At 44.0% G+C, this 25876-nt stretch overlaps 1 protein-coding gene across 1 annotated transcript in view; it reads left to right on the top strand.

Annotated features, from left to right (window-relative positions):
* Window positions 1-25876, top strand: part of LMNTD1 (lamin tail domain containing 1) — a 179890-nt gene that overhangs the window by 101595 nt on the left and 52419 nt on the right. Inside the window, exons 3-7 of the mRNA XM_033163258.1 lie at window positions 4100-4215; window positions 9737-9954; window positions 13175-13376; window positions 23492-23678; window positions 23772-23891. Coding sequence (XP_033019149.1) covers window positions 4100-4215; window positions 9737-9954; window positions 13175-13376; window positions 23492-23678; window positions 23772-23891 — 843 coding nt within the window. The remainder of the gene's footprint in view (window positions 1-4099; window positions 4216-9736; window positions 9955-13174; window positions 13377-23491; window positions 23679-23771; window positions 23892-25876) is intronic.

Raw genomic sequence — 25876 nt, 5'->3', positions numbered from 1 at the left:
TCATACGAGGTGCTAACAGAGGGGGGGCAATGCTGGCGCCGCCACTGCGACCAGCTACGGCGACGATTCCCAGGAGAAAACCAGGAGGAGGACAGGTCAGAGGAGTCCCAAGGGAACAGTGGGGCATTGAGACCCGTAGAGCAGGAGGGGCCGGCAGGGGAGGCAGAATCAGTAAATACTGAGAGGACCCGTGAGGCCAAAAGGGCACCGGAACCAGAGGCACGACAGAGCGAGCTGGTTGCGCCAGACCAAACAGCCCCATCACAACCAGCAGCCTTGGAACACGAGCCTGAACCAGAACCCCTGACCAGGGAACAGCCCAGGCCGCAACGCACATGTAGGCGGCCAGCGTACCTTGAGGACTATGGATGCAACCTCCCAGGCAGGACTGGAACTTAGAGGGGAGGGGTGTTATGTACTGAGTTGAATAGGATCCAAACTGCAGCAGTCTGATTGGTCCTAGAACAATAGGATTGAGATTGCAGCAGTCTGACTGGTCTCAGAACAATAGGATTGAGATTGCAGCAGTCTGACTGGTCCCAGAACAATAGGATGGAGATTGCAGCAGTCTGATTGGTCTGCAGGAGCCACCCAATCCAGCTCCAGGTGGAAGTGAATCCGCACTCTGATTGGCATACAGGAGTATCCCGGAATTAGCCAATCACGTGGGGCCCATTGTGTAAATAGTGTATATAAAGCAAACGTTTTGGGGAAACTACATTCCTCACTACTATGAGCTGAATAAAGAGCATGAAAATCACACTGGACTCCGAGTATCTTTCAGTATCCCTTGCTGATTCCAGTATCCGTCTGGTCAGGACCAGACCCGGAGGCAGGGATAGTCCTCAAACAACGACTAAACCCGCTTCCTCGGCAATGACATGGTCTGGTCTTAGCATAACTCCTCCTCCTACCCGTGATCACTGAGATCGGTTGTCCCAGTGCATCACCCCCGTGGACCCCTCCCCAGCCATTTTGTTGGCTGGGGCCCACTCCCAGGCAGCCCTAACCCCTCCCCTTAAGAACAAAATAAAACCTATATAAAAAACAACAGCAAAAAACAAAAAACACAATAAAACAATACAAACCAAAAACAGTAAAAATTACAAATATACCAAAATTAAACCAATTCCCAAACCCAACTAAAAATCCATCCTACCCACCACTCCAAAAAGAATTTAAAAGGGGGAAAAGAAATTAAAAAAAAACATTTTAAAAAGAACTCTGCGCTGTTCTAAGTTCTCCTGGACACCAATAGCAGCAGTGGCAGCAGCCCTTATGAGGGCCATCAGGTCCTGCCCTGGGCCAGATGGCGAGAGGCAGGGACAGGACCTGTAGGGACTCATGGCAGGGGAGTTCCCCTGGGCAGCACCAGCCCAAATGTTGCCCAATGCCTCCATAAAAGGCCTTGAGGGCCACATGCAGTCCTTGGGCCACACCTTGGGCTACCCTGCCTTCAGCTGCACTTCTACCTGTGGGCTTATGTTTCCCAACCCATCCACCTTCTCTCTGTAGGATGTTGCTATGGAAGCACACTTACAGTAAACATAGTGCTTTAAAAAAATGTTTTCTTTTCTATTTTTCAATTTGACAATATTCACTAATAATTATAAATTGCACACAAATCCAGTGGGGTTTTCTGCGACTTCCCTCCCTCCTCTTCTGTGCTTTCTTATTTTTCTATCAAAGTCTTACTGCATATTTTAATTAATACACAGTGATTGTTGGGTGGAAACTGTGGTCTCCTGAATCTCCCCTTCATACACACACACCCATTAATACGGGTTATCATAGCGTAGGATTGTCTCCATTATCAAATTCTGTTGAAAGTATTTTGAAGACCCTGCAATTTAATGACAAATGTGGAGAAGAAAATTGCTACAATGAGCCATTATTATTTTTTATCTTATCTGAAATGAAGTTACCTTGACGGCCTTTTTCCTGGTAGATAACAACTGGGTATTTAAATGGGAAAACAGTTAATATGGATGTGGGAAACCTCCCTCAATGTCACCTCACTCTGCCTGTAACCTGAGCCAAACTGTGTCTCAAGTGAATGTCTGCTAAGGGGGAAAGGGTTGCCCTGGAAAAAGCAGACACAGCTGGACGTTTTGTCAACATTCGGTCATCCCGTTGAAGGGGAACTGGCAGACAAAACCTTTAGGGAAAGGTACCGGTAAAAAGGAAGACTTCCCAGCTTGGGCTCTTCCTGAAGCTCTCCAAGTTGGCTTTCTTTTGTTTATCTAAATGACTCAGAGATGTACACTCCAAAAAACATTTATAGTGAAATTGCAAATGTCTCCTTCCCATGTCCCATGACTAAAGAAGTCCAACCTCCAATGCAAAAGGATTTGAACAGGGCAATAAATGAAAATCTAGTTGCTGCCATCTTTAATCTTTTTTCCTTACTGCCCCTTTGTTTTACACTTGACACTTTCCAAGTATTCTTCCACCTGGAACTTGGTGATGCGTAGAACGTGGGGCTGCCACCACCAATAGCAGCTGCGCCATATCTCTCCCCTGCTGGAAATGTTTAATGAAACAAAGCATGTGATAGGATGTTAACTCACTGAGAGTTTTCCTAACCCTGCAAATGGCAGCCAGTGAAGAGGAGCAGGGAACGGGAAAGGCAGTGATACCATGTCACATGGTTTGTTTTACTAGGACTATGTAGAAATGGGTGTCTTGAAATGCAGTGAGGTTGCTCCCCTGCCCCACTTCAAGTCACATTCTTAAGTTGCAGGCCAGAATGGCTGTGGGGGTGTCTTCAGCTGGTGCCAATCATCCTATTTGTTACCTGTCACTGAACTTCAATTCACTGAAGCTGTCACTGTGCATGCACAATGGCTGCCTGAACCTGTGGTGTCTAGTGGAGGCTGGTTTGAGGGAAAGTACATCAAACAGGCCTATTTCTCAAGCTACAGGATTCAGGTGGATTGTGGCTGACGCCATGTCTTCAAACATCAGCAATGGGAGAACACTGGAGCGGAGTAAACAGTAACACGCACAGCCTGAACGACATGGGGTTGGGGGGGGGGGAGACTGCTGAGTTTTTAAACAAGATTTTATCGTGTTTCCCCAAATAATTATTACAGATAAATGAAAGCAGAATGCTGGGTATCAGTATTTTTCAGTGGGGGAGGGGAGTGTCCTTGCATTCCTAACTGCCTATGAAATTCCAAGGTCGATGTTGAGATTTCTTCTTGGATGAAAACTCCAGAGAATTTTAAGGGTAGCAAAAATAATAAAGGCAGACATTTTCAGTAAGTCTAGTGAAATGTCCCAGTGGAACAAGTTGCACGTTTCTTAATAGCACCCGTTTCTTGAAATTTTGGATCTGGCCACAGTGACACTGTTACATCTCATAAAGTGCCCTATGTGGGGCTGTCTTTGAAGAGTGTCAGAAACTTCTGCTGGTTTGAATGGTGCAGCCAGAGTATTGACAAGGTCAGTTGTAGGAAGTTTGTGACCCACATGTTCCAACAGATTGACCTGCTTACCAGTTCATTTTCAGGCACAGTCCGTACTGCTGGTTATGACCCACAAAGTCATATGCTACTTGGAACTGTACAATCTAAAAGGCCCAATCTCTCATATGGCCCTGCCTGTATTTTAAGATTCTCAGGAGAGCCTCTTTTCTTTGTCCTGCCAACATCTAAAGCAATTTGGCAGAAACTTAAGAGAGGGCTTTACTGGTAGCTTCTCCAAGGCTTTGGAACATCTTGCCAAGAGAAGCCCAACTAAAGCCATCTCTGATAGCCTTCCACCAGCAGGCAAATGCAGACAGGCAGTTGGCGATTTGGAAATATGTTCTATTAAAAACAACAAGCCAGCAACCTTATTTTTCTCCCTTTAGATTTTATTGCTATTTTAACTGTATTTTAATATGTTTCATTTGTTTTACTGTTGCTGCTTGCCCTGATTACCATTTGTTATTACAGCAAGATAGTAAGAAAATAAGGTGCCTTTAGAAAGGGCAGGATCTGTCTCCATCAGTCCAAAACAATTGCATTAACCTCTCGGGTATGAAACTTAACTTGCCACAGATACTTAACTCCACCATTTCCTCCTTTTTTGCCCCCCCCCCTTCTTTTTAAAGCAAATACAAGGTCAACTTCAAACCAAGTTAAAAGCTCTAGATGCAATTCAGGACAAAAATGCTTCTCTGCTAGAAGAAATCTCTACACTGAGAAACAGCTTTGGATGTTTTAATGGGTAAGTGCATTCAGAGGCGCTGTAAACAGCACAACATCCTCCTTTCTTTAAATAAATGTCTTTGTTTTAGTTTTTTATCACAGCATTAAATGACAGTACAAAATACAACAATGCAATATTGTTCTCTCTAGAGTAGATCAATCTACTTTTTTTACAAGTTGGAAAAAGAGAAAGAATCCTCAGCCACCTTGAACATCTAAGCTAACTGGCAGCCCCTGCCCCTCTTCCCTGAACAGCCAATCCCTTCTGTCCACTTACGGAGCACTCGGGGTCAAGCAGGTCCCCCTGGGTTGCACAGGGCCACGCACCTGCACCCACTAACCTGGCCCTAATGGCACCAGGGAGTGCACCATCTATAGGCTGTGTTTGTATATGCTACTTTTCATGCCATATTTCTGTCCCTTCTCTGATATTGTTCTGCCAGTGTCGTTAGTGCTTGAAACAACAAGCATAAACAAGGCTGAAATGCCTGGTTCTAGTTCCTTTTTAAAAACAAAACAGAGAAAGCTTTAGTTGTCACAAATTATTAGGCCTGTGCAACTTGTAACCCAGAGGCTTCAGTTGGTTTGGTTCTAAGCAGACAATAAAAGCAGAACGTTTATCTGAATCCAAATGTGCTTCCCTTACATGGTTCTTGGGCTTCATTTTAACCCTGACCTCAGTTAAAGCCACTACATTTGGGTATGGCACTGAGTGTCATTTTGCCAAGAGAGTATACCCTAGAATGCTCCCCCAGAATCAATGAAATGAATCCTTGAGACTAGGGAGCTTGAAAACCGTTGTCCTATAGAATATAGAAAATCTGACATCCATATCCTTAGCACAAGTGCTGGTTTTGACCTCAGGAGCCTTAAATGGCTCCCCACTGCAATACCTCAAAGACCGCCTCTCCCATATGAATGGACCTGAACCCTGCAATGGTCATCAGAGAGCTTTCTTCATGTGCCTCCTCCAAGAGAGGTCCGGAGGATGGCAGCATGAGAACAGACCTTTTGTGTGGTGGCTCCCCATCTGTGGAATATTCTCCCCAAAGAGGCTTCCCTGGTTCCATCATTATCTATCTTTAGGCACCAGGCAAAAACATTCCACTATAACCAGGCCTTTGGCCTTTTAGAAGTGGGCTGGATGTTTTCAATGTATTTCTTTTTCCTCTTGGTTTTAATGTTTCTGTGTAGGGCTTTTTGTCTGCCTGTTTATTTGTTTGTAAGATGCTTTGGGTTGCTCTGGGCAAGTTAAAACAACTAACAACTTCAATAAATAATAATAATAATAATAATAATAATAATAATAATAATAATAATAATAAAGCAACCTTCCACAATTATTCACAAAATCAAAGCTCTATTCAGAATGACCATATTCTTTGTTTAAAAGGCCCAAAGTACCAGGCACCTCTAGTCCAGCTTTCTGACCTTCAGGCAATTTCTGTGTTCTTAGCTTGTTCCTTTGCAACTGGCAGCTTGCACCACTGAATTTGTCTTCTCTTTTGAGCTGTTCAGTTTCCCTGTCATAAATAGCTTCAGACACGTGTCTGTACACTCAGCTCAGACAGTAGAGCATGGGATTCAGTCTCAGGGTCTGGGTTCGAGCCCCACATTGGGCAAAAGATTCCTGCATTGTAGGGGGTTGGACTAGATGACCCACATGGTCCCTTCCAACTCTACAACTCTGTATTCTGTGCCAAATGCATCCATTTGTAAATGACGGGACAGAGAGGTACTGAATCTGACTATGGTCTACCCCAATAGTGTTGGCAGCAAACAGAAATGTTGAGAAGGTTTGGCTGTGCTCTGGGTGGCCCTTCAACAGCCCAGAAATGTGGGGTGGGAGTGGCTGCATCTGCCAATATGGCCTTGTCTCTGAAGGACAGATTTGTCCAAATTCCACATGATCACATGCCAAGGCAGCTCAAAAGAGTCCAGGCTTGGATAATAAAATTTAGTCATCTGACGGTTCTGGTACATAGTTTAACTTTGCAAACTCTTTTTCTAGACACCTTACTTGTTCTGTTCTGTTCTGTTTTTTAAAGAAAACTGGCCTTTGTAGGTAGGGTTCACTTTCACTAAAACAAAATCCAGATGCTTTTGGGGGGGGGGGGAATAAAAAAAAAAAAACCTTCAAAAGCTGGCCTGAAATGAGTGTTAATACCATGCAGGAGTGCTAGCTTGGCCCCGCAACCGTGGGTGCCCGGGGCTGTGGGTGCCATGCAGCATGCATGGCCCTGGCCATGAAATTTGTGGGTGCCCGGCCCCTTCATGGGGAATTTTGTGGGCCCCAGGGAGTTGGCACCTATGTCTTGGCTGTGTTGTTACAAGTCTTGGCTGTATTTTTACAAGTAAAAACAGGTCATGCATGAACACATACAGTATGCAAACAGAGCTGCCACCACTGACCTGCCTAATTTTCAGCATCTCTTTCAATATTAAACAATTTTACATAGTGCAATAATGTTACATATGGTGCAAATCATACACTATTTTAGCTATGTTTTTCCTGGTTAGTGGAAGACAACAGAATAGCCCACTTTATCAGCTGTGTGGGTCACTGAGCTCAGTCGGACTTACTCTCAAGTAAGTATATATAGGATTTGTAGCCCTAAGCAGGCCATGATATAATCCCAAATTTTACACACACTCAGATTTTGAACTATGCAAATTAATGACGTTTGCACACATTTTGTATATTTATTTATTTGTTTAATTGTCTCAACTCACTTTGTTCTAGAGCATTACATTTTCAAATACCTGGGTTTTATCTTTTTTGCAAGATAGATGGGAAGTAGAGGAAGGAGAATCAAAATTTTATGGATAGTACAAGTAAGGTTAGGGAGGGCAGGGAGAAAATCTCTAAGCACTAATGCGGCACCATCTGGAATGACCCCGGCAGGAGCAAGTGGTAGCAGCCACCCCTCCAAAAATGTCTCCCACGCTCCCTTTTGCTGCTCCTTATTTCTGTCCTGAAAAATAGCCTCACTTCACAAATCACAGCAAATTAATTGTCAATAATAATGTAATCATAGCCAAGTTTGAATTTTAACATATCAAAGACTGAAGTTGTTTCAGATACCAGTCTTCCTTCAATTCTCTCTTCATTCTAAGGGCATGTCTCCATTCCTCTCCCTGCTTAATTTCAAGTCCAGTGATCAGGAGACAGTGAAACTATTGGGGGCAGTGGGGGGATTACAGCTTTCCAGCCAACTTGCACCCACCCTTCAAATAGCTGCTTAGGCTAGGACAATACCAAAAAATAATGCTCTTTGCCATTTCTCCCCCACCACCACCACCACCACCACCCCAGATTATTCTGGAGTCACCCCTGTGAATCTCCAACAACAAGAAATACTGTACATCACACACCTTACCAACTTCTGCTGTGTCTGTATTTTCAGCAGACACAAAACACCTGTTTTTAAGTTTCATGAATTATGACTCTCAAAATGACAGAGCAGTATAGGAAAGTGGATATCCTTCCTGCTCTTTCAGTCTTTTGTTGTTCAGCTAGCATGGAACAAGCACTCCAGCAGTGAGGGAGCTGAAGGGAGCACACACAGCCACCAATATGTATGTTTGTGTGTGTAGTTATATATACAGGATTGTACATGGCAGTGGTTGGGCGTGTATAATTGCTGATAATGGCAATGAGGCAGGATAGACCAGCTGCACAAATGTATGGGGGACACCTGGCTTGCCAGTAGTACGTGTGGAAAGGATCTAGGGCACAAGCTTAACATGAGTCAACAGTGTGATGCAGCAGCAAAAAAAGCCAATGCTATTCTAGGCTGCATCGACAAAAGTATAGTGTCCAGATCAAGGGAACTTATAGTACCACTGGTAAACTCTACATATTGTGGAATATTCCATTTCACAATATAACATCCACCTCCTCAGATGCATGAAGTTTTGGTGATGACACAAACATCCTAACATTGGTCAGTAGTGGGGTAAAAGTACGTAATTTCTATTCAAGCCACAGGTGAAAGGATATGAGTAGGTGAATGATCCCCTGGGATCAGACCCTGTAACAATGTCCACCTGCCAATTCTGTCTCCATACCTACCCGGACAGTGCTATGACAAGACCTAATAATATCATCATGAATATCAGCGGGTCATTCACTGCTTCCATCTTCCAGTGAGAGCCAGTGTGGTGTAGTGGTTAAGAGCGGTAGACTCGTAATCTGGGGAACCGGGTTCGCTTCCCCGCTCCTCCACATGCAGCTGCTGGGTGACCTTGGGCTAGTCACACTTCTCTGAAGTCTCTCAGCCCCACTCACCTCACAGAGTGTTTGTTGTGGGGGAGGAAGTGAAAGGAGAATGTTAGGCACTTTGAGACTCCTTCGGGTAGTGATAAAGCAGGATATCATATCCAAACTCCTCCTCCTCCTCCTCCTCCTTCTCCTCTTCATCATCTTCTTCCAACGTGACATCATCTGCCAGCAATGCCCTTCTGCATTCTACATAGAACAAGCAGGCCAGTCTCATTCATAAATAAATAAATAAATAAATAAATAAATAAATAAATAAATAAATGGACACCTATCAGACATCAAAAAGGGCAACATTCAGAAACCAGTGGGATAACGTTTAACACTGACAGGACACTTTGCTGCTGACCTTAAAGTAAAGGTAAAGGTACTTCTGACCGTTAGGTCCAGTCGCAGACGACTCTGGGGTTGCAGTGCTCATCTCACTCTATAGGCCGAGACAGCTGGCGTTTGTCTGCAGACAGCTTCTGGGTCATGTGGCCAGTATGACTAAGCCACTTCTGGTGAACCACAGCAGCGCATGGAAATGCCGTTTACCTTCCCGCCAGAGCGGTACCTATTGATCTACTTGCACTTGACGTGCTTTTGAACTGCTAGGTGGGCAGGAGCTGGGACTGAACAACGGGAAGCCCTAGGCTCTGTGGTTTAGACCACAATGCCACCTGCATCCTTAAAGTAGTCATGTTCAAACAAAGAATTTCAAGAGGAAACAAGCATGAAACTGCTGAAATTCAATTTATCAGAAGATTCAGTTCGAGTGCCTCTGCCACCCACTTCACCTCTGATGGCAGGTGGACACCCAGTGATTATCTCAGCACACAGTTAAGGTGTGGAGGCTTAGGACCTATGCTGTAAGAGGATAAGCTTCCCCACCTTGGATTGGGCTAGTGCTGAATGCTAGCAATTACCAAATTTGGACATGCACTGCATCCCATATATTTGCCATAAATGATGGTAGCTGTATCATTTTGTACACAACCTTCTGAAAAAATATACCGGTAATCTGCCTCCAGCCATGCAGCATATATTTACAGCTCAATCTTTTTCACATTTGCTCACTTCCTTTCCATACTATTGTAATGTACCATGCTATAAGTCCTAGAACCCATCATAGTAGTCTGTTGGCTAAATGGTGTTATCTGACTGTAGAAATGAATGGAAAAGCATAGCATATGCATTGCTGTCCCTTAGCAGGAAAGGGCTTGACTAACTGCAAATAAATGCAATTTCACCAGGTTGGTTTTTAATGTCCATACAGAATTGAGGCTGCACAGTGTCAACTGCCCTCTGCTCCACCCCAGTTCCAGCATACCTCAGAGAACAAAGCCAACATCTCAGCCAAGCCTTCAGAGAAAGTCCTGTATTCACGCTTTATGCCATCAACCTCAACAGTTAGCCTGTTACCGGGGAAATCATCGTCAAGAATGGTCCGGTTCCCTGTATGCTCCTCACTTCTGACACTAGATAAAAAAATTGGTAAGCTCACAGATTGCACCAGAGGACTTTGAAAAATGACCACACACTCCTCCGCCAGCCTAGTGGAAGCCCGTGGGCAAGACTGCCCCTAATGGAAGAGTCTTCACTAAATCATGAGGAACAAAACCTTTTTTAAAAAAAAAAAGGCCCCACAGAATTGAGGCAGCACAAAATGGAGTTCTGAGTTCTATGATACATCAGGGTGGGGAACCTTTGGCCTTCCCAATGTTGCTGAATTACAACACCCATCAGCCCCAGGAAGCACAGCTAATGGCCAGGAAAGGTGGGAGTTGTAGCTCAGCAACATCTGGAGGGCCAAAAGCCCCCCCCCCCCGTGGTATACATGAAAAGCTATGCTGTGCTACCAACATGCATGGGAAAGAACATAGCAGACGAAGGGTGCCATGGGCAGCATTCAACCTAAGTTTTACTCAGAGTAGAGCCATTGAAATTAATAGACCTAACTTAGGCACAGTCAGTAATTTCAATGTGTCTACTCTGAATAATGCTTAGCTGAATAGCACCCTATGAATGTTTGCTCTACATGTCAGCACAAGTACAAAGTTTACACAAACAGAGATAGATAGATAGATAGATAGATAGATAGATAGATAGATAGATAGATAGATATTTCTGGTGTATGTGTATGCCTGTTACCTGAATTTGGTTGCATCCACCTTTGCCAGCCTGGTGCCCTCTGGATGGTTTGGCTGAGGCTCATGAGATTACAGTCCAAAACATCTAGAGGGCACCAGGTTGGCAAAGTCTGGGTTATAGACATTTGTGTGTCCTGTTTTTAAATGCGCTGCTTTTCTTGAATCAGGTTCATGACCCTTTATTTTGTCGGCATTGTGTAATGCTTGTGTTCTGTCACTAGGCAGCTGTTTGTTTCAGCATTAAGCCACACACACAAAGATGCAGCAAACCAGAGGGACCAGAATGTGGCTAACTGAAATTAGGATTAGAAAAATGAGAAACTGAAAGAAACCGAAATTGCAGATTTGCTCATCCCTATGATGACATACTCTTCAAGGCTGATCTATAATTAATTTTCACTAATAGACTGCAGATAATTTATTTGAATTAATTACTTAAATGTCTACCAGGTATCTAACCCAACTCACCATGATTAATTACAGACTCATCCCTGCCCACCCAAATGATGCTGAATGCCACAATTTCCTCTTCTTTGAACATTCTCAATTCAGAAACCTAATGAAAGATTGCTCCCATTGGGTGCATTTCCAGACTGACAAGACAGCATTAGCCTAGGAGTTTTGGTTCAAGCTGCTCATTCTACTGCCAGTCCCATCTCTGCACGGGAAAAACAGCAGTAACACAGAGCCCAGCTTGCTTAGCTTCCTCAATATGGAGATTAGTGGTCATTAAGCTGCATTTTGGCCACCATATCCCCTTTTGGGTAATGCTCATCATGTACAAAATCAACACCCTGCTAATGCACACATCTGTTTTGCACACACACTGTGTGCCTCAGTCCTCTCTCTCTCTCTCTCTCTCTCTCTCACTCACACACACACACACACACACACACACAATAACTTTTGGATTATACCGACTTTTCATTTGCCACTAAGAAGACTTGTACATTACATAAAATTTGAAGCTTCTGCTGTATCTGAACACTGCCAAATAAATATTGCCTTTCCCTGCATAACACTTTCTATTATGGAAATATGGAAGCAAAGATCCTTGCATATGCAATAAAAAGCTGTTGGAAAAGTTCTGTCTGAGGACTGTAACTAGATTAAGTTTTGAGGCTACAGAAATTAAAAGCAAAATATTCCTTCCTTCAGACATTCAACTGCACGATGGTTGGTTTGGGATTTTTGAAGCCTTTTCCTAGGATAGCACAGCTTCTTAGAAAATAATCCCCATGATCCACACTTCCAAGATTCCAACTACCAACACACAATATCTGACAGTGTCAATATAATCCATAAGCACCTCCCTCACTCTACTGCTCTTAAACTTTCTGACTGCTTCCCTACAGCATCCTCCCTAAACATCTTCAGATTATTCTCACCCCACCCCACCCCCGCAAAAAACCCACAACCTTGGTCAGTCCTGGCTTGAGCTGCCTCCAAGTCGGCTGCCATGGGGATATCCTTGAGGTGCTCCAGGATGTTGCCTCCTGCGAAGATAACCTTTTGTCTGGTGCCAAGGGGAAGTTTCCCAACTGTCCTACAGAGAACTGTAAAAGGAATAGGACAAAAACACAACAATAGTAATCCTAATGTTGGTACAACTTCTGCTGTCTGTACCAACATTAGAAGAGTGGCAAAATAAATTTTTTGAAATGATTGAATTAGCAAAAATGACGGCAGCAATTAGACTGCAATCTAACCAAAATCTTAAACAAGAATGGAGATATGTAGAAGAATACATGAACAAAAGAGGTGTCAATAAGAATTTATTGGTATGGTTAGACTGAATTCATAAAGACAAGATAGATCAAGTTAAGTCACGTAATCAAACAAAAAGGATTAAATAATATTAAGGTACAGAAATACAATCTCAATAAGAATAACAAACAAAATGACCAAGGAAGTCACACACGGGTGAAGGGAAGACACAGGGGGAAAGAAGATATGGGGAATGCCAACAACATAAGGAAATGTGAATATGATACTGTATAAATATTATAAGCACAATATGTATGTTCAAATGAAATGTATGAGTATGTTTAAATGATGTGTATAATAATTACAGTAACAATTTCAGGAATATATAAGGATGTAAATCATAAATATAATATGAATAGTAATAATAATAAAAACAATAATAGTCCCATTAGGAGATATTAGCACCATCATTACGTAGGTGGAAGAAGGTTCAATAGATTCATTATTGGGTTCCGGCTTATGCTATACCTTCTACCCACCCTGTAATTTTATGGTAACAGCTATTCCACTGATGGCCCCATTTATTATGTTTTAGCTACTGAAGGTAATTCCAGCAAGGTAATAAATCTGCATGTCACTAGCAAAAATTCACTTTACCAGCTGTGTCTCATTTTATAGCCATAGGTTTGTGAGAGGCTCAGGGAGCACCGTTTCACATTAACGGTGGAACCAACAGAAAGTAAATTAGATTATGCAAATTCATTTCCATAAATGTTTCCGAATGTTAGTCTCTTCCTCTCCCCCTTTTTAAAAATTACATTTTATATTTCTCACTCTGTTACTCTTTTGCTTACCAGCTCCCAGCAGCAGCAGCTTTTTGCTTCAAAAACAATTCCCTCCTTGCTCCAGCATTTCCAGCTTTGGGAACGATGCACTTGGACAAGGTCAGGACTACATCAAATCTTTATTTGCTGATACCAAAAAGACTACCCTGGAACCAGGGGACAAAGCAGGGAAGATGCACGTTCCACCAGAATACTACAACTCTTCAGCATCCAGGTAGTCTTACAAGGTGGTGGTGGAATTGCCTCATTGGAGGCTGAAATTATTCCATTTCCTTCAGCTACAACTCTGGGCACAAGTCAAAGGGAGAAACTGTGGATACTTGATGGTAGGAACAAACTGCAGGGGCTGGGGGCCATGTTCAAAATGGAGTGTTGAAGTAGATGGATCCTTGATCTGATCTAGCAAGCAAGTCTTTCTCTTCTCGAGATATTGCATCTCTTTGACAATGGCTGGGATCCAAAGAACAACACAACTAGCTCATAGCGCTTTGGACTTCTGATTCTCAAACAACAGGCTCAAGTGCTAGAAACAGCTTGCTGGGTGAGGCAGAGTCACTATGCTAGCTTCCCAGCTTGTAGGTTGCTGTTGTTTACCAAGAGGGCTGGGTGAGGTGGCAGGAAGTAAGTGTGGTGGAAACACACTGGCAGAGCCAACCTGTCAGTGCATTTGGGCAACATTGACCACCTCCCCATCCTGAGAAGCAACAGCCAAACTTGGTTGTCCCCATCCAGGTACTCAATTTAGCACAGGCCAGACTAGAAGGTTGGCAGGGTTGTCATTGTCCATCTCCTTTGCTGGAAAACCTCTTGATCTTGGGATGGACTAAAAAGGCTTGTTTCTGATGTTGGGTCAGAGAGACAGATTGGGGATGCTGCTGGTTTTCAGTCCCCCTGTTATTCAGTAGTCTCCCAGACCAATCAGGCCAAGGTGGTCTCTAAAGTGGTGGTTGAGGGCCATGCAGAGACTGCTCTTGGGCTGACTCAGGACTTCATGTCCTCCATGACATGGCTGTCAGAAGTGGGCATTGCTCCAATACACCATGGACTGCACACCCAAATGTAGTTTTTTACCTGGGATGAACAAAAGGTGGTGGAGGTTGTGCCAAGCACTTTCTTGTCATGGTCAGACTAGAGATGTAAAATTTCCGGAAACCATCAACATAAAAAATAATCAGATTTGCCCCTTAGCACCAACAGCAAATAAAGTTAAGGTCCACCTGAATATTTAAGCTCCATAAAAGGTCTACCCTTTGAGTAGTGCTTTAAAAAACAACAACCAGAAGACACAACATATATGTGCAGTTTATTCTATCTCATTTTCTGAACTACTGCTGGCATTTTCTATTTCTTCTTGTTCATCCTCTGTCATTTTTCTCATGGACTTCCAAAAAATGGCTTTGGGGAAAACGGAGGAAACCTGTTCCCCCCCCCCCATTTTTCCACCCTCCCCCCCCCCCGGTCTTTCCATATCTACTTGAGGACAGCCAGGGCAAAGCATAAGGCAAAAAAAATTGCATGCTAGGCCCAGAAGTAACCAACATCCAGTTTACTGAATAGTATGTTGCACTAAGGCTCAAACTACAGGTAGGTAGCCGTGTTGGTCTGCCATAGTCAAAACAAAATAAAAAATAAAAAAATCCTTCCAGTAGCACCTTAGAGACCAACTAAGTTTGTTCTTGGTATGAGCTTTCGTGTGCATGCACACTTCTTCAGATACACTGTATCTGTTCACACTTCTTCAGATACACTGTATCTGTATCAAACTGTTTGAAAGGAAAAGGAGTGAGTGTGTTTTTAATTGAACTTGTTATTACAGTGGTACCTTGGGTTACAAACACTTCGGGTTACAGACTCCGCTAACCCAGAAGTAGTACCTCGGGTTAAGAACTTTGCCCCGGGATGAGAACAGAAATCGCATGGTGGCAGCACGGCAGCAGCAGGAGGCCCCATTAGCTAAAGTGGTGCCTCAGGTTAAGAACAGTTTCAGGTTAAGAATGGACCTCCAGAATGAATTGAGTTCATAACCAGAGGTACCACTGTATATATTATAAACCGCATGATGGTAACAGAGCTTTCTAAAGAGTTTAGAAAAATATACAACAGAATACTAAAATGATTGATAAAACACAGTTAAAAGCAGGTATTTAAGAGTATTGAATAGATGATTAAAGTCAGCAGTGGTTAAAAGGAAGTAAATCGCATGTACAGGGCCGTCTTAAGGGGATCGGCCGCCCTGGTGCGACGATCCCTCGGCGCCCCCGGTGGGCCGCCTCTCCGCCCACCTCCCTCCCGCGCTGGCCGCCCCTCGGGAGGGGGGTGGGCGAGCGGGAGATGAGGGGCGTGGCGCTGCAAGCCGGCCGCCCTCTGGAGCCCCAGCTGGAGCGCTGGGAAGGGCGCGCAAAGCCTCGCACCACTCCAGCGCCACGCCCCTCATCCCCGAGGGGTGGCCAGCGGGAGGGAGGTGGGCGAGCGGGGGATGAGGGGCATGGCGCTGGAGCGGCGCGGGGCTTTTCGCGCCCTTCCCAGTGCTCCAGCTGGGGCTCCGGAGGGCAGCCGGCTAAGCTTGCAGTTAGCTCGCTGGCGCGTGAGCGCCCGCCCACCCACCCGCCCAAGAGGGCGGGCGCGGGTTGGGGAGGGGGCGCCTGGTATGCCGGCGGGCTCGTGGGGGCGCCCCTGGGGGGCCTGGCGCCCTGGTGCACCGCGCCACCCAGCCCCTATTACAAGACGGCCCTGCGCATGTAGCTTCTACGTGTTCAGATGGGCTGCCCTAACGAAAATGTTTTGAGCAGTTGCCGGAAAGAGTACAGTGAGAGCACCTGCCTGGTGTCAGTTGGCAGGGAGCTCCAAAGTGTGGGTGCTGGAGGGCCTGGGGAAAAATGGGGAAATTGGGGGAAGGGAACAGGTTTTTTTCAGGTTTTTTCCAAAGCCTTTTTCCCCCCAGGAAAAAATGGGGGGGGGGGTAGTGTGTGAAATACTCAAACTATATCAAACTATTTTTTCAATTTTTCCAGGGAAAAAATGGCTTTGGGAAAAACCGGGGGGAAACCTGGGTTTCCCCCCAATTTTTCTGGTTTTTCCCCAGGCCTTCCCATCTCCAGGTCAGACTATGATCTGGTAAAGTTTGGACTGCTGGTGCTGTGGGTGAGTGGTTAGTGTGTCTGAGAAATGGGCCAACTGCCTGTCCCTGATGGGGCTGCACTCCCCCTGAAGGAACAGGCATGCAGTCTAGGAGTGCTTCTGCATCCAGCTTTGTCACCAGAGCCACACATAGCCTGGAAGGCTAAGGGTGCCTTTGTCATCTTTGGGTGGTATGACAGCTGTGACTTTTTCTGGACTGGGATAGCTTGACCATCTGTTCTGCCAAGGGGCAGGGTTCTTTTGGGATCTGGATCCAATGAACACACCAATGGAAGAAGAACAAATAGGCTTTTATTCCTAGATACAATCAGCAGCAGACAAATGTAGCATACCTGATAAAAGCCCAAGCACAATCTCCCCTTCTGCCACCCGGGGCCCCAAAGGAGCGGCGAGAGAGACCCCTCACGCCAGGAAACCCACAGCACCCGGTACCTGGTCTGTGGCGAAGCCCAATCAGTCCCCTCCATTCCTTCGTTTATATAGTTAACTTAATAGGTTTGATTGTTTCCACCTGGCTATCAGGTACCATTCCTGACTGGTCAGGCACCTGGGTGTGGCTTGGCTAAGGTCATTGGCAGCTGAAGGGGTTCTCAACTAATTGTATCTTCCTCACCAGCAACTTTACTTTGCTAGTTTCAAGACTCAGGATGGAAAAGGGAGGAGGACATGCAACCTGACTCCTCGTGATTACAAAGATCTTCCGCGAGTTTCCACTATACCATAGTAGTCCAGGCACTGAGGACTTCAAGACTGAATAACCACAATGCACTCTATGTGGGGCTTCCTTTGCACTGGTCCAAAACTGCAGCTAGTACAGAATGCTGCAGCATGATTGCTGACAGGAGTAGCATCATGTCACAGGTGCACCAGTTGCAGGGGCCGAGGCACTTTTGGCCCCATCAAATGTCTTAAGGAGTTGGCTGGGCCCCCTCAGTATTGAGCAGTAATGTCACATGCGCTGCGTCAGCATGTCACGTGACGCCAGCCCCCTCAATAGTGGGGGCAAGCCAGCGCCTCTGCCCTGTCAGAATACCACATCTCTGCTCTGTCTTCTCTGTCTTCTTTTGCACAGAATATTCTTTTGGGTTATTGCTTTCATCCTAGTCTTTGGCAGGTATAAAGCAGATTTAACAGAAGATTTGCAGGGGCTATTCCCCCAACCTGCCATCTCATTCTCAGGGCTGAGTCTCTCTCTCTCTCTCTCTCTCTCTCTCACACACACACACACACACACACACACCCCTTCTGCTTGGTAAGACTGATGTGCACCTTCCAGAGTCAGTATGTGTGTGGGATCTGCTGAATAGGCACATCTGAAGAGCCACTAATATCCCCACCCCCAGGTGGACACCCCCTGACTCTCATTTTATGGGAGAACTGAAGGCTTTTGAATTACGGTCCCACTCTTCAATCAGCAACTGGAAATAATGTTTGTTGGTCACAGTTGTCAGTTGCATGCAGGAAAAGAAATCAAAATGCACTGTCCCAGAGGGCTGATTCCCTTACAGACCTCTGACCAGTCAGTTAAATGAAGCAAATTCATTGAATCGGCTCTTTGCAATGCCTGTGGTTGAGATGTCTTGGCCTATTTCCTGTGCTAATAATGCCTCGTGGAGTAGAACATCTTTGCCCTTCTCATTTTCAATTGATCATACTTCAAATAAAAGGCATGCATTACTTTTCTAGTAAAAAAAGAAAAGATGGGGGGGGTAATCACTGCCAGTCCTCTGACCATATTGTAGCTTTCTCTGATAGCAGGACCAGCACAGCAAATTTTTACTAAAAAAATATAGTTATCTATCTACAGTATTTCTGAAAAGTGAACCTCCTGGCTGCTTATCTGCAGGACAGAAGAAGTTGCTACCTACTTCGAGCACTGCTGTTTATTTTGTAGATTTCATTTCTGTTTTACGTGGTAGAATTTACTTGTGTCTTGTCTCAAAGGGACATGAACCATCCTTAGTTCTGTCAACCATAAAAGGCAAGATTGTAACGCAGCTGTTGGTTTCCTTTACATGGCAGTTTTATTCTTGCTCATTGTTGCAGGCTGTGCTGATATAAAGAGCTATGACTAGAATGTTGGCTTTACATTATTAGGTTCAAATCCCCACTCAGCCATCTCTTGGGACCTGGAGCAAGTCTCTGCCTAACCCCATTTCTGTAATGTGCAAAAGCACTTCTGCCCTGCGCCTACAGCCCTGGCAGGAATGGAGAAACAAACCCATGGCTTCCAGGTGCTGCTGGAATTCAACTCCTATTGGTCCTCGCCTGCATGGTGAACAGTGATGGGCGGGTGGGAGTTGGAATCCCACCACATGCATACCCTCCAACATTTCTCTGCTGGAAATAGGGACATCCTATTTTATCATAATCATCATCATTTTACTATTTATACACCATCCATCTGACTGGGTTGCCCCAGCTACTCTGGGTGGATGGAGATACACACACACACACACACACACACACACACACATAATAAAACATTATACATTAATGGCTTGGGGGTTAGATAACTCCATACCCTCCTACATTCCTTCGATGAAAATAGGAACTTCCTAAGGAAAAGCAGGGCATTCCAGGATAAATCAGAAACTGGGATGGCTTCTGTAAATCCAGGGAGCCTTGCTTACCTCTCAGGACTGTAATAAGTTGCAGCTGGTGTTCTCAGCATATTTTGGAAGAAGGAGGGGACACAAGTGCAACGAATACATACCTGTTCAAACATTAGGAAAAATATTTTCAGGAAATAGGGTTGTGCGTTTGCAACCCAGAGAACTGCATTGCCACTTAAATTTTTCCACTGAATAAAAAGATGTGGCAACCGTGCCGCACCATTAATCATTTTGTCCTCTTCATGTTCTTACTTGCTTGAGCAAAGACTCCAAATCTGCCATAGATCAGTCAGAGATGGCGGGGAAAGTGAGCAGGGAAAGTAGGCTGCAAAAGCTAGAGGTGCTTCATATTTCATATTTAGTAAAATTTAAAGTTCATATTTGTGGTCTCTGTCCAGTCCCACACTGAGAGCTGTACACACATCTAAAGCTTTCTCTGTCCTCCTGAACATGAAATGCTCTCTCACTTTCCTCAGATATTTAGCTAGTAATTTTTACCTCACCAAATAAGTTTTCAGGGCAGCTTATAAAGTCCAAAAATACAACAAAACAATTAAAAACAATCATACAAAAATGGCAGCAGTAGAATGTAAACATGTTATTAAAAATGCTGAGATTTAAAGGCTTGGTGAAATTAAAATGCCAAAATGACAACAAAGTAGGCCCCAGATGAGCCTCCATGGGGGGAAGAGAGGATTCTGTGAGTGGGGCACCACCACAGAAAAGCCCGGGCTTTCCCCAGGGGCGTACCCAGAATCAAAACTAGGGGGGGCAAGCCATGGTCCTTCAGGTTGTGACATTTCAGCACGGAAAAGGCGAATGAAACCAAAATTTTAAGAAAATTATATATAATTATAGCAGTGCTTTATTACGGTAGTTTTTACAATTATTTGCTTGAATTTTTATTTTTATTCTAGTTACATGTCTTCTACTAATATATGCATATAAAGATAAAGCCAAATACCCGTAAGATTTGCCACATTTTGAGAGGGTTTTCCAAGCAAAGTGAGGTTTGCTGTATAGAGGACAGGATTCTAAACAAATAAATCCTTGCATATTAAGGCTTTAGTTTTGTTTAATTTGCTGCAAGACTTGGCACTGAACCTCAGCTAAAAAAACCTCGGTCAAAATAGAACAGATTCGCTGTGCGGACGCAACCGGCCTCTCTGTGTGTTTGTGTAATTTTGGGTGAGCCAATATGGACTCAGTGTGATTTTTGGGTGAGCCAACATGGGCTCAGTGTGATTTTGGGGTGAGCCAAGATCGGCTCCGTGTGATTCTGGGTGAGTCTGCATAGGCTCAGTGTGATTCTGAGAGGGTCTCCAGGTCTCGGTCAGAAGGACGGATTCACTGTGTGGACCTACCAGCCTCTTTGTGTGTGTTTGTGTGATTCTGAGAGGGTCCCCAGGTCTCGGTCAAAATAGAACAGATTCACTGTGTGGACGCAACCGACCTCTCTGTGTGTTTGTGTAATTTTGGGTGAGCCAACATGGGCTCAGTGTGATTTTTGGGTGAGCCAACACGGGCTCCGTGTGATTTTTGGGTGAGCCAAGATAGGCTCCGTGTGATTTTGGGTGAGCCTGCAAGGGCTCCGTGTGCGTCTGGGTGAGTCTGTAACTTTATGGGTTGCAAACCAAATAAGCCTTATGAATTTTTATTTTTTTGTGTGGGCCTGTGTGGGTTTCCAGGGGACTGGTTCTCTGCCAACCCTGCAGCCCGATTTGTGTGGTCTGTGTGTGTTGGGTCCGGGTTGCAGCGGAGAAGAAAACAAAATGGACTCCTAGCTCCTCTAGTCTCTGAGTTTTATTGGCGTAGCTCAGAAGAAGGGCCTTTTGCCCAATGCAACCTCCTAAATAAACATTGGACACCTCATTTATTTTTATTTTTAAAAGAGAGAACAGTCCACCCCTTCTGGATGTGCGTGTGTGTCTGGCTGCTGGCTTTACGCAGCAGCACCAGATCCCGGCGGAATCCGCCCCGCGCTTTCCTTCTGGCCTTTTCGCTGCTAACTTTTTCCAACTAAGTTTAGCTTTTGGATCAAGCCGAGGAGCAGCAGACGAGGGGGGGGGGGGAAGGAGGGTTTTCTCACGACGAAGGCGCCGGGGCTCGGGTTAGGAAAGGCGCAGAGGCATGGGCATTTATTTATTTTTTGCTTCTGGGGGGGAGCTTCCCCCCCCCTGCCCCTCGAGTGAGCCTGCAATTGGAAAGGGAGGCGCTGTTTCTTTGGACAGGGACGGAGCGCGTTCCGCACCAATGAGACCGCAGTGAGGAAAGTGTGCACCAAGCAGCGCAAGTTTCGGAGGAGTTTCTAGGGGGGGGGCATAATTAAAATGCAGCGCACAATCGCTTGATTTCCACCGGTCGACTTATTTACCTATTTTCTAAAGGAAGCCCAGGGGGAAAACGCAATGCAATGATTTGCAATGCATTGTTGATGGGTAAAGCCTGGCAGATACAGACTGATATCACCAGAAGCTTGCGATACGAAGAGAGGTCCCACGTTTTTCCAAGTCAGGGCCTCTCCCCTCCCCGGACTCTCCCCGGACTCTGCTTCTAGGGGGGGGCAGCTGCCCCCCGTGGGAAAGCCCATGCCTTTCCCCATTTTCTGCCACAGCTCAGATCATGGGCAGCCAGAGAAGGGGATTATCTCAGGGTACAAGCAGGCATGTGTGGAGATAACTGTTTTTGCCCATGCCTGTTGGAGGACAGTGTCTGACTTGCTGTTACGCTTACAGCACCCAAGTTGTGAACTGGAGTTCCAACTCTTGTTGACAGCCCCACTTCTGTGAAAGTGGATGTTTGTTTGCTTGCTTGCTTGCTTGCTTGTTTGAAGGCATTTATATACCGCTGAATTGTTAGCATTTCTTTTTTTAAAAAAAAATTTACTTTTTTTATAGACTTTCTTTTCTCTTTAGACAAACATCTCATATCAATAACATACATATAACACATCTTTACCCCTTCCTTCCTGGGCTCCCCGCAACTTCCATTTCTGGGTTGTTTCCCTTTTATCAACAAACTGCTGTTTCAGCCAATCTACCATATCATTTCTTCTTTGTTTTAAATGTTATATATCAAAACAGTGTGCCTGTTTATTTAAGTCCTGCCATCAAGTCCATGTTCTTATTTTGTTCCTGCAAATATATTATAAAAGGTTTCCACTCTTTTTCAAAATCTCTGTTGTCCTTTTCTCATAATCTGTCCATCAATTTCCTTCCAGTAGCACCTTAGAGACCAACTAAGTTTGTTATTGGTATGAGCTTTCCTGTGCATTGGTATCTGAAGAACTGTTCATGCACACGAAAGCTCATACCAATAACAAACTTACCGTAGTTGGTCTCTAAGGTGCTACTGGAAGGAAAAAAATTTATTTTGTTTCGACAAATGCAAATAATTTGTAATCTACAAAACAGGGACTACACCTGTTTTTAATACTTCATTCAAAGTATCCTTCAGTGGGTTCACAGTGGGTTCACAAGCTAGTCACTCAATTTTTTATAATATTTGGCTGTTATTCCATCTGGCCCCGGAGATTTTCTTGTCTTTGCTTGTTTTATTGCTTCTATAATTTCTTGCGATGAAATTTCTGCATTTAAAATCTTCATTTGTTCTTCTGTTAATTTTGGGAGATTACTGCTTTTTACATAGTTTTCAGTTGATATTTTCTTCTCTATTCCCTTTTTATAAAGATCAGAAAAATATTTTACAAATGCTTCCCTTATTTATTTTGTTTTCTCTGTTGTTCTACCATTGAGTTTTATCCTGTTTACATAATTATTTTGTTCACTTTTTCTCAATTGCCATGCCAGGAGTTTCCCTGGCTTATTGGCGTTTTTTTAAAAAAAACTGTTTTGTCTTTTTAATTTTCCATGCTGTTTCATCATTAATTAACATAGAATATTGTGATTGTAAAAAATTTATCTCATGTTTTATTATTTATTTATTTTTTATTTGGTGCTTTTATTAATTTTTTTGTCCAAAAATTCCTTTTTCTTTTTCTCATTTGTTTTCTTTTTTATTGAATTTTGTTGAATAAACAGGCCTCTCATTGTTAGCATTTCTAAGCAATGTGTGAAACCTTAATGTGTGAGATCCTGCGGCAGGCAGGGATGGGGTTACCCAATGCCGAAACCGCCAAAGTTGTGATGATTGCTACGGGTAGGCAAAATGTCCAGGTCATAGCCAATTCGCCTGGTAGGCAAATTCCAACCGGCCCCACAAATACGGCAACCACTACAGCCAAAGCAAATCAATTCAATGAGTAAATGCAAAAATTACTGCGGTGGGTTTGCAGTGGCTTTGCAGGATGGCCAGCGCCTTGCCTCCTGCCAACGATGCAGGGCTGGGTGTTGGCGTCTGATCCCTGCCAGAACGCAAGCTTCACCTCACGCTCCTAGCTTGAAATCCTGCTCTGCGAATTGGCCAATGGCAAGGTGGCGTGGAGGGAGGGCTGTCTGGGGCGGGCTTGAGGGAACAATCAGGCTTATACTTATACTAGTAACCCCAGTATAAGTATAGAGACAGTTGTTCCCAGGAGCCTGAGAAACACTGAACTCAGTTATCTTCTTATTTTTAGTGCGGTTGGGAACCTTAAAATTGTTGAAGTTCATTCGCATGGCTATTATGTGAAGATACTGAACAGTTCTCCTAATAAAGAAGAGGGCATTGGAGATTATACACTCCAGCAGAACTTTGGCGGCCATCCAATAGCGATCTTCAAATTCCCCCCAAAGATCAGAATGAAGGCTAATTCTTCAGTAACGGTGAGCAAAATAACAAGGTGCATTGCAGGAGAGGTTTAGTAATGAGAAGACTGCATTTGCTGTTATGTTATGCTTACTGTTTCGTTGTTGCAGGTCTGGGCTGCGGATTCTAAAAGGCCTTCAAAACCTCCAACAGATTATCTCTGGAAGGACCTGGACAAGTTTAAAGCAGGCCCAGAATGCACCACTATCCTTTGCAATCCTTCTGGGCAGGTACTTCTGATCATAGGATCCTATATTTGAGGAGATCATCCCCCCCCCCAAAAAAAGTTGTCTTGTGATCAGTTATATGGGGCATGGCTTACCTAAGCCCCAAAATATTTTATTCAAGTTGGCACCCCTGCTTCTGATAGCTACCTTCTGATTCTTACATAGTAAACTGGGATTTCCTTGGGTTTGGCTTTCTTAAAACTTGACCACCATATTGTTCCAGATCTTAATTAGAGATAAGGCTTATTGATCAAAGGCCTTGACAAAAGCTAATAATTAATTTTGCACTGTACCCTTAAGCACACCGTAGCCCCCAGATAGAATAACCTAGCTGTCACTTTTTAATTCCGATTAGTACATTAGAAGAAAGGGGAGGAACAGAGAAAGTGGCTATGTGGCACTTCTGAGAAAAAGGTGATAAGAAGGAAAGCAGGGCAGGGCTTTTGAAGGGACCTTAACAGCTATGTTGAAGAGGAAATTTCAGCAGGTATCACGTTTCCTATCCCTGAACAACAAGCATTAGGTCAGTCAAGTGGAGAATGTCAAACATTCATGATTATGCCACATCAGAGCTATTTTCCTAGAAAATAGAGGTGCCAGAACTCACCATGTTTTCTTAGAATGGCAATGGCCCCATTCTAAGGTGCTGGAACTGAACCCCAGTGAGTTCCAGTTTTTGTTTGTTTGTTTGTTTGTTTGTTTGTTTGTTTAAAAAAAAACCAGTGCCACTATACTTACTCCTATTATTATATTCTAGACAGATCTTCACACACAGCTACTGCTCCCAAGCAGTGGCGGTGCCAAAATTTTGCACCTCCCTCCTCTAGCGTTTCGTTCAAAGTCATTGTTGTGATGCCCCTTGCGACACCCTCTGAGCTCCGTACCACTGCAGCTGAACCACGCTGCCCTCAATCCACCTCTGTCCCAAGGATACATCTCATATGGGGGCATTTCTCATCTCACCTGGAAGAATGAGTACCAGATCAAATAGCTGGTAAAGAAGGAAAGAATGCCGGGTGAGAGAAGAGAGAAATTTGGTTTGTTTCCCCCAAAAAAACTATACATTCATTGAAATGGAGCTATCCTTCAAAATGTGCACTTCTTCAAATTTTGCAATGTAGGTTTTTTTTATTTAAAAAAATGTAAAAAATGCATTTATTCATGGAAGTAACATACAAAAATACATTATTTTAGAGAAACCACTTGCCCAAATGTGTATATTAGGCATAATGGCATATAGAAATGTGTGTATTGGGAGAACCATGTGCTAAAATACTAATGAATTTTAATTGCAAAAACAATGAAGGAATGTAGAGAACTGAATTTAAGGCTGGAAAAATGAGAAACCAAAGTTGACAGTTTCATTCCTCCCTAGATTCAGGAGTTACTGATCAGCTGATGTGCAGGTACAAGCTGGTCAGAAGCCTGGCTCAGGGGCAGAATATGTGTTTTGCACTTAGATGGTGCCAGGGTCATTCTCTGGCATCTCCATTTTAAAGGATCAGGTAACATGTTGAGGAGGAACTCTGCTGGAGATTCTGGAGAGCTGCTGGGCACTAAGGACAAATAGTTTGACCTAGAATAGTAATTATTATTACTTATTAAATTTGTATTCATCTGAAGATCACAGGGCAGTATGCAACCTAAAAATGCAAAACGAGAACACAAAATACACAATAAAAACAAGAACAAGAACAAACCAATAACCACAAACACATTTAAAAGGGGATAGAATATTAATCAGCCAAAGGAACGTTTCATCTGGTGTCTAATATGTTTCTATAGTATGCTTCCTCCACCTCTGACACTCCAATTTGCATAGAAACCCTTAAGAATTAAACATTGTTCCAATCCTTTTACTAAGCACATAAAATAAATAATTAGGATTAACAGCTTACAGATTGGAACAAAACAACAACCATACACCTTTAACTCCTTTAACTCCTCTGAGGTTGCCCATCCCATCGTCAGTGATTGCTGGGCAGCAC

This window comes from Lacerta agilis, chromosome 10 (genome assembly GCF_009819535.1).
Source record: "Lacerta agilis isolate rLacAgi1 chromosome 10, rLacAgi1.pri, whole genome shotgun sequence".
Taxonomy (NCBI): Eukaryota; Metazoa; Chordata; class Lepidosauria; order Squamata; family Lacertidae; genus Lacerta; species Lacerta agilis.
This window is presented reverse-complemented; position numbering and strand designations above follow the sequence as displayed.